General features: G+C 38.4%; 1 protein-coding gene across 7 annotated transcripts in view; it reads left to right on the plus strand.

Annotated features, from left to right (window-relative positions):
* Positions 1–13,457, plus strand: part of LOC113114230 (zinc finger protein 827-like) — a 70,615-nt gene that overhangs the window by 34,755 nt on the left and 22,403 nt on the right. For all 7 annotated transcript variants that reach the window (XR_003293690.1, XR_003293691.1, XM_026281073.1 and 4 more), the window contains exon 5: positions 2,304–2,531. Coding sequence is in view for 5 of the 7 variants with exons in the window: in XM_026281073.1 (XP_026136858.1) it covers positions 2,304–2,531 (228 nt within the window). In the remaining 2 variants the exon portion in view is untranslated. The remainder of the gene's footprint in view (positions 1–2,303; positions 2,532–13,457) is intronic.

Below are 13,457 nucleotides of genomic sequence, written 5' to 3' on the forward strand. Positions count from 1 at the left end.
AGGGAGGGATGCGGATGGGCAAGCATTTGCATAGAAAAGACTGACTGAACAGGAGGGGAAGGGTGATATCGAGAGAGAGTGTGTGTTAATGAAAGGTTTTAAAACACGGAAAAGGTGTTTGGAGTGAATGTCCCGACAATGATACTAAAACCTGAAATCATCTAGATTTTAAAATGGAGCCTTTTCACATTTCTGGCTGTTTTCAAAGGCAGAGCATAAGTCAAATTCTATATAGTGGTCATATTTTTATTATTTTACATTTCCCATTTTTTCCAGGAGCAAAAGTAAAAACAGACAGCCTTTCTATTACTTTAAAAGAATGGGTAATAATAGGTAATGAAACATAAAGTACATTTAAAAAAATGTACTTGAAATGTTTAAAAGTGACAACAACAAACAAACTTGTTAGATTTACGATGTTAATAACTGAATGAAATGCATCATGTTTTGTGCAAAGGCTCTGTTACTTAAAGTCGCAATGAAACGGAAGCAGCAAGAGATTTTTCTTCCATATTGTGATGTATATTGGAGTGAAATGTAGTATCGAAAGGATAAAAAAAGGATTGGTTGGTGGGTTGGATGGAGGCAGATCTGAATGCGATTTTGAGGTCAATTGTAAGAAAGTTGTTATTAATTGGTGAAAACTGACGTGTCACCAGACCGCAGTTGTTCCATCGGAGATTGAGTTAAGACATTTTGATTAAAAAGCTTTCCACTTGTAAATGATCAGATATCAGTTATTGAGCAACGTTTTTTTTTTTTTTTTTTTTTTTTCATGTTATTGTGTGGAATGCTGGTAAATAAAGAGAAGAAGGTCCAGATTTTATAGTGCACGTATGGTGCGAGGTGTGTTTTTTAGTTTATAGTCATAGGTTTTACCTACATTGTGGGGAACAAATGTTTCTAAAAGGTTATTAAAACCTGAAATCACCAGCATTGAGGGTACCAGCCAACAATATCCACAAGGAGAAAGATTTAATGAACTTAATACATCATGTTTTAATTAAAATCTAAAACAGAAGCAAAAAGGAATCTGCACACCTAGTCAGAGAGCAAATTCAAAACTTCCCGTCTGATCCCTTGTGCACTTTCACCTTTTTCAATGCACCATTAACACTTTCTGGATTATCAATATGTACATTTTGTACTGTAACCCTTCACTTAAACTCATTTGATCTGGATCTTTGACAGTTTGATTGTACCTTTATTTTGCATGATATGGTTACTTAATTGTTTTTTTTTTCCCCAAACCCAACCTTATGTACTCTACCGCTCAAACACTTGAAAGAAATTAATACTTACATCAGCATTTATTTGATAATTAAATTCACTATATTGCTGCCTTTACTGTACTTTTGATTAAATAGATCTGACATTAGTGAGCATAAGAGACTGCTTCAATAACATTTAACAATCTTACTGACCACAATTATTTTTTACATACTTTTTTTTTTTATTATCTAAAAATGCAAAAGGTTTAGCAATAATATTAGGGTGAATAAAATCTCATTAGGTAAGTATAAAAACAAAGTCATAACCATCACATAAAACAAACGTGTTTGTCAAAAAGATCTAGTTTCCTGGCATGCATAAGAATATTAATTATTCATTGGCGCCTGATTAGAAATGGCCCACTTTTACAGCATATTGAGTGAGAAAAGAAATGTGTCTTACTCTCCTCTGAATTCAGCAGAAATATATCATCACCAATCATTTTACGTGCAATTACAGACAGTCAACACACTTTTAGATGTTCACACTGTTTGATGATTCAGAAACAACACAGTCCATATTTTGCATAAAACTGCTTGTGAAATTGTTTCCGCTGGGCTTCGGGTCCAGCACAGAAGGCTCATCATTTAGCCTATTGATTCCTAATCTATTTATCTTGTCTTCTCAAAAGGTTTCCCTTCTTTTAATATGGAACCAAAGCTAGACTGCTAACAAATAGTTATTAATAAAAGCACATAAAAAACAAAAACAAATTATCTTCTGCATTGATGCAGACTTAACTAAACTAACTAACTACCCATAATATTTAAATATCTTATTTTAAAGAGTTAGTTCACCTAAAAAGGACATTTCTGTCACATTCTACTTGCAGTTAAGTCAATCCAAACCATATGGTTTTATTTCTTCTGCAGAACACACATTTTTGGTCTGTTCCTCAAACGAAGCCTTCATATTGCTTAAGAAGACATGGAGTATAGTCACATCTTCACATTCCGTGTTGCTATCAACAAAAATTTGGGCTTCAGGACATAGTTCTCAAAACTCTTGCTTGTCTTTTTCTTGCCCTACAGCAGCGAACCAGAAGGAGGCCCTAAAGGGTCCATTCTGTGTCAAAGAGGAGCCCCAGGCGGAAGAGCCCCTCAGCTCTCAGAGGGGACCAAGCTATAGCTTCTGCCAAGAAGGACCTCCAGGGTCCACCAAGCCACGAGAGGAGGGGAGCCCGATGTTGGGCAAGAGCAGCCTACTTAGCCAGGACATCAACGTCAAAGTGGCCTCTGAACTGCTTATGAAGCTCTCAGGTCAGCAGATGTATTTTAGTGCATGCACTCAGATGTGTATGTGTATTTTCAGGCTTGAATTCACAGGATTCCAGAGGATTGAGTGGGTAGGTGTGTGTGAAAGAGATGTGTGTGCTTTGCATTCTGTTTCTTTTTTCTCAACACATTGCTAAGGTCATATGTAGAAGACCCTTAATGCAACAGTCCTACTAAGGTTATAGAATAAGCTAAAGTTTGTATATTTACATCAGAAATATGTCTATACATTATGTCAAATTATGTAAAATGCTGTGAGGTCATCATAATATCCAGCGGCTGTTTATATTTGCTTGTGTTTGTTCTTTCTTTGTTTCTTTCTTTCTTTTACCATTTCACTCCCTCTTTGTTTTGCACTCTCTCTCTCTCTCTCTCTCTCTCTCTCTCTCTCTCTCTCTGACCTGCTACTGTCCATTCCACTCACTCGTGTGTTCTGGGCAGAAGGAAAAGGGTCAATTCGTTTTCATGTTGCTCAGTCAATGTGCTTTTTATCCTGAGCAGTCCTCTGCCAAAATAAACCCACTGATTGCTGTTTTGGGGCCTGGTTCAATCTTTATTTGAACTCTACAATACAAGGGGATTGAAAAAGTTCAGGTCTGAAAAGTATTCTGTCACTTCCATTTCGTGTACACTTTTGTGTTTAAAAGCAGTTGAAATGGACTCACCACCAAAAAGATGGAAATGTATTTGTGGAAAAAATGCTTTATTGATAAGAATGTGGAGATAGGGTAGGAAAAATATGGGGAGAAGGTGGCTGAACATGGTAGTGTTGCTAGCCAGGTGTGATCTTGCGTAACTCGAATGTCAGACACAAAACCACAGCACCAAAAAAGAAAGAAAGAAAAAATGCTTTCTCATACTAGTCAGAAATGGGTTTAAAAAATTAATTCTTTAATGATTTTGAAGTAAACAAAAAACAAATCCGACAAACGCATTGAATTGGCTATTTTGCCATTGTACTGCACTGTCATTTAGGTGTCTCCATGAATCAGACTGAATAATCAAAATTGATTCCCAGTACTATTAAAAACCTTAAAGGGTTAGTTCACCCAAATATTAAAATTATGTCATTAATAACAGTTTAAGATATTTTAGATTTAGTCCGAGAGAGAGATATTGTCCATGTCTAGAAAGGTAATAAAAACATCATCAAAGTTGTCCATGTGACTTCATAGGGTCAGTTAGAATTTTTTGAAGAATCAAAAATACATTTTGGTCCAAAAATAGCAAAAACTACGACTTTCTTCAGCATTGTCTTCTCTTACGGGTCTGTTGTGAGAGTTCAAAACAGCTGTAACTGCAGTTTGGTCATATCCGGTTTGCGAACGAATCATTTGATATAACCGGATCGTTGTCGAGTCAAGAACTGGTTGCATCAGTTTTCAAATCACCAGTAGTGATGCAAAGTTCGGTTCTTCTCCGCGAACCGGTTCTTTCGGACAGTTAGATTCAATAAACCGGTTGAAGAAAACGGTTCACCAGTTCTTTTGCGCTCAACGAAATGACGGTTCTCAAATCGGACGTGTCCGACAGAAATGGTTCTTGACTCGAGAACGAGTCAATCTTTTGTTCACTATCTGGCTTGGCTCGGTGTTAATCTTCAGTTCTCTCTTCACAGCCGTTCAGTCAGTGTACTGTTTGAGTAAATTAATTACTCCGGGATATTGGTTTGTTTGAACTCAGAGGGAGTGTCAGCCACATTAAAAAAGTTAACAGCTTAAGTCATTGTGGATTAATGCGTATTGAAGACACGAACCGTTACAAACGATTCAGTTCGATTTGATGAACTGGTTCAAGAAGAACCGGTTAAATCATATGATTAGTTCATGAACCGGATATCACTAAACTGCAGTGCTGTGAACGTGCTCATATCAGACCCAGAAGAAAAGATAATGCTGAATAAAGTCGTAGTTTCTGTTATTTCTGTTTTGGAACGACATGAGGGTGAGTCATTAATGACATCATTTTAATATTTGGGAGAACTAACCCTTTAAAGCCAACATAAAAGTGAAATTCATTTTCCAAATTCTGCTCCATCTTGTGCACAGCTGTGCCACACCGTGTATTCAACCACGGACGAGCACGAATGGACAACTTTGACACCTAGTGGACTCTCAACAAGTCTCAACAACATTCTCCTTGTGCATGTGCAGTTGTATGCACAAAAATTAAGCGGCACGCACAGAGTGAGCTTGAATATCAGTGGACCGTACCGATAACTTAAATTACTTCACGTGGACAGTGTGCATAACATTGTGGAACTTAAAAGCTTTATTTCCCAGCCCTAAAACCTTTATTAAAAAAAACCCTCAATATTCAATAAAAAAAAATAATAATAATAATCCATCCAAAAGGACGTGAAAAAAAATAACCACATCTTTCTTTTTTTGTAGAACGCTACAGTCTTTAATGCATCAGGTCTTGAGAAAATAATTGTGAGATCAAAGAGGTGGGATTTTAGACGTGTTTGCAAGGTAATAAAAGAGCTGGAGAAAGAGACAGACGAACAGAAAATGAGTGAGAAAAGCACTTGTCAAAGGGAGAGACAGCAAGATCTAGAGTCCATTACAGAGGATGATAGGGAGTGATTCACTCTAAAGCAGCGCATTTGACGGGCACCACACACCAGCTGCTGCTGCTCCCTCCCCATGATTCCTTACACTTCAGCGTGACTCAGCCGAGCCAAGAGAGAGCTGGTTTTAACACGTGTGCTTCCTGACTGCACAGCCCCAGGTCACGTTTCCCCAGAGAGTGAGTGAAAGTGTGCGCATGAACTAGAGAACCAGTCTTTGCGTATATGAGTATGGAAAGTAGTAAGACATGAGAAAAGGACTAGTATGCTTCACTCACATTGTTTTTGTGTGTTATATGTGTTCTGAAAGCTCAATGAGAGGTCTCTGTGACTTCCCACATCAAAACTCCATGTGCTACTATAAGCGAGAGCCTTTTTCCAGCTCACCCCACCTCCAGGATGTGTTTCCTCAGCCTCTCTCTCTCTCCGTCTCAAGAGACCAGGAACAGGGACCAATTAGCCTGTTTGTTGTCAAGCTGAAGCAGTTTTACACGACATGGCCTCGCAGATCCGTCTCAGTGCGGCCACCGCGGCATGCCGACATGCAACCAAGAGGATCTAAAGAGCCGTGTTCTGCTAGCTACAGGCTGGGGATCAGTGCCATGGAAACAATGACATAGTCTGTGGTCTTGTGTGTGTGATGCAGTCTTGAGAGGTCATTTTGGGGGAAGGTCAACTCCGTCTGGTTCATATGTTCATAAGCACACTGCCCTGCTGAGAGAGGATGTCTTGACAACCCCCTCGTTCTTCTTAAGGCTATCTAACATGGCTTTACATGACATGCAATGTGGGTTGTGTTACTGTAGTGGCTGTTTATAGGGTCGTTTGGCACTGTCATGTGAACCTCCGCAGACTGTGAATGCAAACTCATGGCGCTCACTAAGTGTTTATACTGGACATGATCACCATTGCGTTGTTTTCAAGTGCAGAATATCAACTGAAATATACTATACTAAACTGGTTTATTTAAAGTCTGCTAAATTTGAACAACTAAATTCACACTTAATGCACTTTAGTTGGACTTCAGCATTACTTCGGCACAATTAAAGAAATACTTAAGTATATCTGATAGCACTAAAGTGGAATTATTGCAAATATACTTTAGGTACACTTTAAATATCTTGCATTTAAAGACCAATATTATTAAAAAAATTATACAATCCTCATCAATTGTCAGTTATAACTATATAACTATTATTACTATGTCTTCGTTAAATCTTGGCCACGTTGTATTCAGACATTCCCTCGTGCCATTGATTTATTGATTTTTAACCCAAAATAAACATTTACATTGTTTACTTACCCTTGTGTCATTCCAAACCAATAAGACTTTCATTCATCTTCAAAACACAAATTAAGATATTTTTGTTGAAATCTAAGATTTAGGCGCCGTAAAAGAAATCTGTAAAACATAAAAAGAAGGCACTGTAAAACAAATCCATCTGAATCATGTAGTTTAATTCAAGTCTTGTTAAAAGATACAATCGCTTTATATCGCTTCCATACATACTAGCTTAGCATACCACCAAAGGATTAGCCTGCTATCTTACCTTACATTAATGCTTAGCTATACGTGTTTATACTTATTATATTTTTTATGCTTGATAAACCTTTTAAAAATCACTACCCATTGGTGTTCTATGTATACTGAACTCAACAGGCGGATCAGATTGTTCACGACACAGTAGTTCTTCTCTGCCACAGAAGTACAATTGCATCTGCTCATAACACTTATCTCCAGGTGGCTCCTGAGGGATTGTCCGGGAGATTAGTGGTCCAAATTCATGGTCCCATTGTGTGAAAGTTACCGAAAAATGATGAACCTGACCACTGGCCCTAGTTGGCTTGTAGTGATTTGGCCCTGACAAGGCATCAGTAAGCAATTTTTGTTAGTTCATTTCATGGTGTGGATAGCAGCCATCCTATTATGAGGTGTTGCATCACATGATTTAAAGTAGGTCACCTCCACCCCCCACCACCCATCAAACCAGTTAACAATGTGTCGACTTCCCCCACATCTGTTTGATGGTAGCTGTTTGCATCCTGGGGCTAATTACCACTGCTGTGTTAGTCCCTCAGTGCAGGTCCTGGGTTTCAACAGATGGACCCTGCTGCACCTGGGGGGCACACAGGACCTAAGAGAGGACTGCCATTCTCTCATCCTCCAAAGCGCAACCTGTATTTGTCCCTACAGACATAGATACATCCAGTTGCGGAATTTTCAAAGGGGGATTGTTTCTTGACCTGGTCATCTCTTTCTCTTCTCTGCCAGGTTCTTGGTTTTTTCTACTATACCCAAAGCCAATTAGAGGCATCATCACAGAGCTCAGCAGTAAAGGCCCCGATATACTTCAAACGAAGTTCATTTCATTCTTCGGTTGCGGGCAAAAAGAAGTTCAAAAAGGCTGAGCGATGGTATACTGTTTCCGAAATTTCCAACACCCCCGAGCTGCTGGAGGCAGGGTGTTGATTAATGTAAACATACATGTGTTGTGATGCGCGCATGTATCCCCTAAACACAGCGATGAAATTAAGAAGTGTAGGCAATCTAGAGCCCCTTTCACACTGCCATTCTGGCAAATACAGGGGTAAAGTGTTCCTGCAATTGTTCCCTGGTCGCTAGATTTTGCACTTTCACACTGCCAGTGATGACCCGGGATATGTGTGTGCTTTCACACACAACCCTTGAAGATCCCGTAACGACACGTGACATCAGCGCGTGACGTGTAATGTACGAGTCGACAACGCTAGGCATGTTATACTTTCACTGAAGCAAGCAAACGATCTCGGCGTCAGCACGGAAAGTGAGGAACTAACTGATCTCTGCTTCATTACAGTTTGCACATGTGTTTTCGTCGCGAACGTTGATCTTCCTTCAAAACAGCCGACGCGTCATCACATCGATACGGAATTAGATCTGGCTTTTGTTCACACAGCGCTCGTCCCGGGTCGAACCCCGCAATGTTACTAGGTCCCCGACCCGGGTTCAATTCGGTAATTGATCCCGGGACGTGGTTGCTTTCACACAGAAGGCGACCCGGCAATGTTCCGGAAATATTGCGGGTCCGACATGCAGTGTGAAACGGGCTTAGGTGTGAGCAGGCCTCAATGCTCAGAATATTATAGACAAAAGAATAATGATTAACAGCAGTTCAGAGCCAAGTATCATGTTTGCAATATAAAGAACCATTCGATTTCCATAATCAGTCCTTTATGTGAAGTGTGAATGTGCAGATATATTTGTGCCAGCTCAGCTTTTCGACACTCCAGTGTGTTCATGTTGCTTACTAGTGACTAGGAGATGTTCTTCTTCTGTCTGACCTCCGTGGAATGAGAAAGAAACCGGGAAGAAAAAACACTGCATGTCAAAGAAAGTGGAGTTTCATTACACACCCATGCTTAACCGATGCAGACCGATGGAAGCTCAAAGGTTTTTAGGAGCCAAAACAAAATCCCCCAGAGAGTTTACTTTGGTCAGCTGTTTCAAACTTGATTTTGTTCAAAATGACGTCATAAGAGTTGGTTCTTCAATTTGGTTTGAAGTATATCGGGGCCTTAAGACAACATGAGCCATGCCAGCCAGAGATGCTGCGGTAGGCTGCTGGGTGGCCATGACCTCAAAAGTCCCCTCTCAGAATCATACTCCAATGAGCTGGAATTTGTTTGATATTTAGAACTGATTTCTCAAGTAATTTATTTTGACAGTGGATGGCCTTCAATAGAAGAGCAGTGTCCATTTTTGTTTTCAGTGTTGGAAATGTCTATAGAGAAAAGGAATATGAAAAACTTCTTATTGACTAGTCCAGTGTTCCTCCGATGGTGGAATTGCTTTAGATGGTACACAACATAAAATGTATTTTTCTGTATTTTATTACCATGTATGATTTTTATTTTTTACATTTAAAATGTATATTTTACATTTGTGCATCTGTTAAACTCAGGCATAGCCTAGGTTTTTACATCAGCAGTACATCATCTTTCCATTATGTGATGGTCTGACCGCACTGATATGTCTATTTTATTCCTGTGCAATATTAAGAAACAGCCAAAACCGAGGCAGTCTACAAAAGGAGAGTTTGCCCACAAAAGTCTGTTAGCTGTGAACGGTCTGTTTTCGACTCACTGATAAACTCTGGATGCAGCACTCTTTTGACCATGGTATCAATAATGAAACCAGACAGAAGTTCTTCTGAACAGACGGGAGAAGTTTTAAGATTGCATTGCTTTAAATTAATAAATATATATATCTATCTAATATATATATTTATATATATGGTATTAGTATTTTAAAATTGGAGTGCAAAACCTATGAATGAACACTTTTTTTAAGGGCTCTTGTACGGCAAAGGGCCAATCAAGGGTTAAGACTCTTGCAGCAGCATTATTTGTCAGAAACATTGATATCAATCAGAATGTGGCATTATAAGTATGTTGCTCACAGTCCTTAAGCTTAAACTTAAGAAGATTTCTAATTGACCAATGTTGAAATCTTTTGATAGAGTGATCACTGATGATGATCTCCTGAATGGTGATACTTGGAACAGAACCTCTTGACTTGATTCAACCTTTTTACAAATGGGCTCAATTTAGCCCATAATAGTGCTCTAAAGAAACAAACCCACGGACTATGGATAGTAATAGAAGCATTGCCAGATCAACAGCAACTATGTTGAAATCTATAGATGAAAGAAGTTGGATTGTTGATTGTGGATTCATTACAAAAGTTGGGCTTTGTGGCTGTTAAAAATAAAGGGGGGGGGGGGGGGTATTGATGCAATGTTTTAAAAAAGGCCATACTAACCTGCTCAGACAGCTTGCATTTCTAAGATCATTGCTTTAAACTGTGCATGTTGAAAAATAAACCAAAAAAGGAAGAACCCAACACACACACACGCACACACACACACACTTAGACTACTTTGTTGTTGGGCTACTGGTAGACCATACTCACTAGGGCTGTGCAAAAAATCAAATGTGATTTCCATGCGCATCTTATCAGTAAAGACGCTCCTTTAATTAGAATTATACCTCAAGCATATGCGTTCAGATCAGGGTTGCCAGGTTTTCACAACAAATCCTTCCCAGTTGCTTCTCAAAACTACTCCAAAACTAGCCCAATCGCGTTTCCAGGAGGTTCCCCGATAACGAACGCACGTGCTGGAGATATACTTCTAATTACCGAAGCGTCTTCACTAGTGAGATGTGCATGACAATCGCATTCAATTTTTTGCACAGCCCTAATACTCACCCAGATTGTCCCCATGTGTATTTTACAACTGCAAGAAGACAGCCTTTTCACCAATCTAGAGTGTAGATACCCAAGAAATGAAACCACTGTGAAGCCTGCATGGCCATTTGACCATTTCCTGCATCACGCACAACCCAACATCCCTCCAGTAGCCTCTTCAGGGGCATGTGGAGCACTGATTCTCTCTCGCTTTCTCTCTCCAGCTGAGGTGAGCATTGCATCATGATGTGCTGAATTATTGAGAGGCTGTTCAGCCGCTGGTTTGGGATCAGCTCTCCCTTGTCTCTTTGCGGGCTGCGGTTGCTCTGGACCTCTTTGAAGCGGCTGAACTCTTCACCTCGTGTCTAAGCGGGTCATTCTTTCCGTCTGGCCAGAGGAGATGTAGTGCATTATGACAACCTTGTTCTCTATCCTTCTGCTCCACCTCCATCTCACTCTCTTTTTTGTTTCTCTAAAACTTCAACTCTATCTAGCTTTTCCTTCACTGCATCTGCTCCTCTGGTGCATGTCTTTTTAAAGTAAAAGTCTCATTTAAATATTTTCTATTAATATGCAATATATGCAATTAAAAATAAAACCATAATACTTAATTATACAATAAATAAGGATATATATATATATATATATATATATATGTGTGTGTGTGTGTGTGTGTGTGTGTGTGTGTGTGTGTGTGTGTGTGTGTGTGTGTGTGTGTGTGTGGAAGAACCTAAGATGAAACAAAAATAGATAAAATAGTCCACCTGAGTAATTTACTGTTCTCTTTTCTTACCAATCTCAATTTTCTATCTTTATTTTCTCTTCCTCATTTATCTGCTCCCCCCCTTCTCTTCCCTATTTGCATCTCTTTAGTGTGCATCCTTTCTCCGTCTTTCTCACCCTCACTGTCTCACCTCCAAATTCATATTCTCAGGCTACTGTACAGCGCATCAAAGTGCATGTGACAAGTGGGGTTTGCATGTGTTGAATGACTAATGCTCTGAGGCTGTCAGATTGTTTAGTATGCCAAACGGATGTGGTGGGAACGATGGTTGATTCATGCCTTTATTGTCTAAATGAGGGTGAAGTTTGCAGTACATGTCTTTGTCACCAACCTTCAACAGCTTCTTATGTGGCACCTCGGAGATGTCTGACGTAGAAATACTGGTGGGTGAATGCAGTCACATAATATAATTATAGGTAGTTGACATGACATCCTTTTGTCAAGCTGGCATGTCGTGTGGTGTGAAAGCTTGATGCTTTCTGAAGCTATTTTTAGCAGCATTTTTCTAGTTTTCCCTGTCCTAATTTTATAGATGACTTTTTGTTATACATACAGTTTGTTTGAGCCCTAATAAATTGAGAAACTACATGCAATATTTATACTTTTAAAAATTAATCTGTCACAATGGAGAACTATTTAAAATGAAGGGTGAAAGCAAAAGGATAACGTTAAAGAATGTGAATTTTTACTCTAAAATCTAGATGATGATAAAAAAAAAAAGGAATATATTTTGATGATTTTAGGGGTGGGTAATATGACAAATTTTATTTACAAAAAATGTATTTCATGATAACAATGTGAATCACAATGTAATAATATTTGTTAATCTCTTTGTTAAGCTAGAGAATTACAAACGGAAAAAAATATACTTAAAACAGTTCTGTTTTTCAGGTACACTATGTCTTACAGTAGCATTACTGTCTTACAATAGTTAGAAGTACTACAGAATTGTAATGATCAAATCTATAAATTAAGCATAGTCTGTATTGTATGAATTGTATCTACAGTGATTCTTATTAAAGCTAAAAAAGTTATTCAGCCAAGAGCAGTGATTGATTTTATCTGTCTCTTGCAGACAGCAGATATATATCTGCTGCTATCTATATTAGGCAGTATATTGCTCTTAATAACTGTTTTTTTTATATCAAGCACACCCCATGCTTTATTTTCTCATTCATGTTTCTTTCTAATAACTTGTGTAAATGTGTGAATATATATTACATAACCCAAATATATTTACGTAATGCAGTATAAATGTCAATAACTTGTGTGAATATATTTACATACCGCAAATATATTTACATAAAGCATATATATGAAGAGTTCATCTTTAAGTCCCATCTGCATTTTTCATCTAAAATTAGGATTTTTTTTCAAGCTCCTATGATTAAGTTGAGTCATTTTACTTTAATTGCAATGTGCAGGTCCTTTTCCAGACTATTAAAGTAAAATAACTGAACATAAATATAGGAGCCTGATAAAAATCCTAATTTTAGATGAAAATTTCAGATGGCACTAAGAGGCGTTTGCATCTGAACTCTTTATATAATATATATATATGGTGGGATCAGGGACCCTGAAGTGCTCTGACACATTTTAAACATTTGTCCTTCTCTCATCTGTCATTTTGAAAGAGAGGAAATGTTGTTTAGATGTGCATTCTTAAACCAACTTTGCTTAAAAAGTCGCTCGCATGTGTGGTCATGTAACCAAATAATTATTTTCATAAACCGCTCGACATAGCTATGTTTTTACCCATTAACCCCGGCATGTAAACACCTTATCCTACCCATGTGTGATACGTTACAGGAAAGCATCCTTTACTCTGGATTTAAGCACATCCAGCCATAGTACACATTTTGAAGTAGAGGAGGAAATATATTCTACTCTTTATTGACCCCAAAAATTATAAAGATAAGTTCTCATCTCATACAAAAGAAGTGGTACAGTCAAAGAAACTGCAAACATCAGAGAATATGAGTTCTAAACATTTCCTGATATTTTGGAACACTCGCAATGACCATATTGTGACGTCACTTCTTCAAAATCGTGTAACGGCTTTTTTCTGGCATGTAATCAGATGTCATGAGCTGATTCTTGGCAGTTATCAGAATATTGGTGTGCATGTAAACATGCTCACTAGTAAGAAACAGGGAAATTGGATCAGGACATCATTCAGGTCAAATTTGAACCTGCATTTCCAACATAAGCACCAAATCTTGTCATATCTGTTGCACACGCTAAGCCACAGCTTCGGTTTGCCTCTGTTTTCTATTTGTTTCCATAATTCTGCACCGGTTTATAAGAGCTCCCTTTGAGGTTTGGATA

This window comes from Carassius auratus, chromosome 14 (assembly GCF_003368295.1).
Source record: "Carassius auratus strain Wakin chromosome 14, ASM336829v1, whole genome shotgun sequence".
NCBI lineage: Eukaryota > Metazoa > Chordata > Actinopteri > Cypriniformes > Cyprinidae > Carassius > Carassius auratus.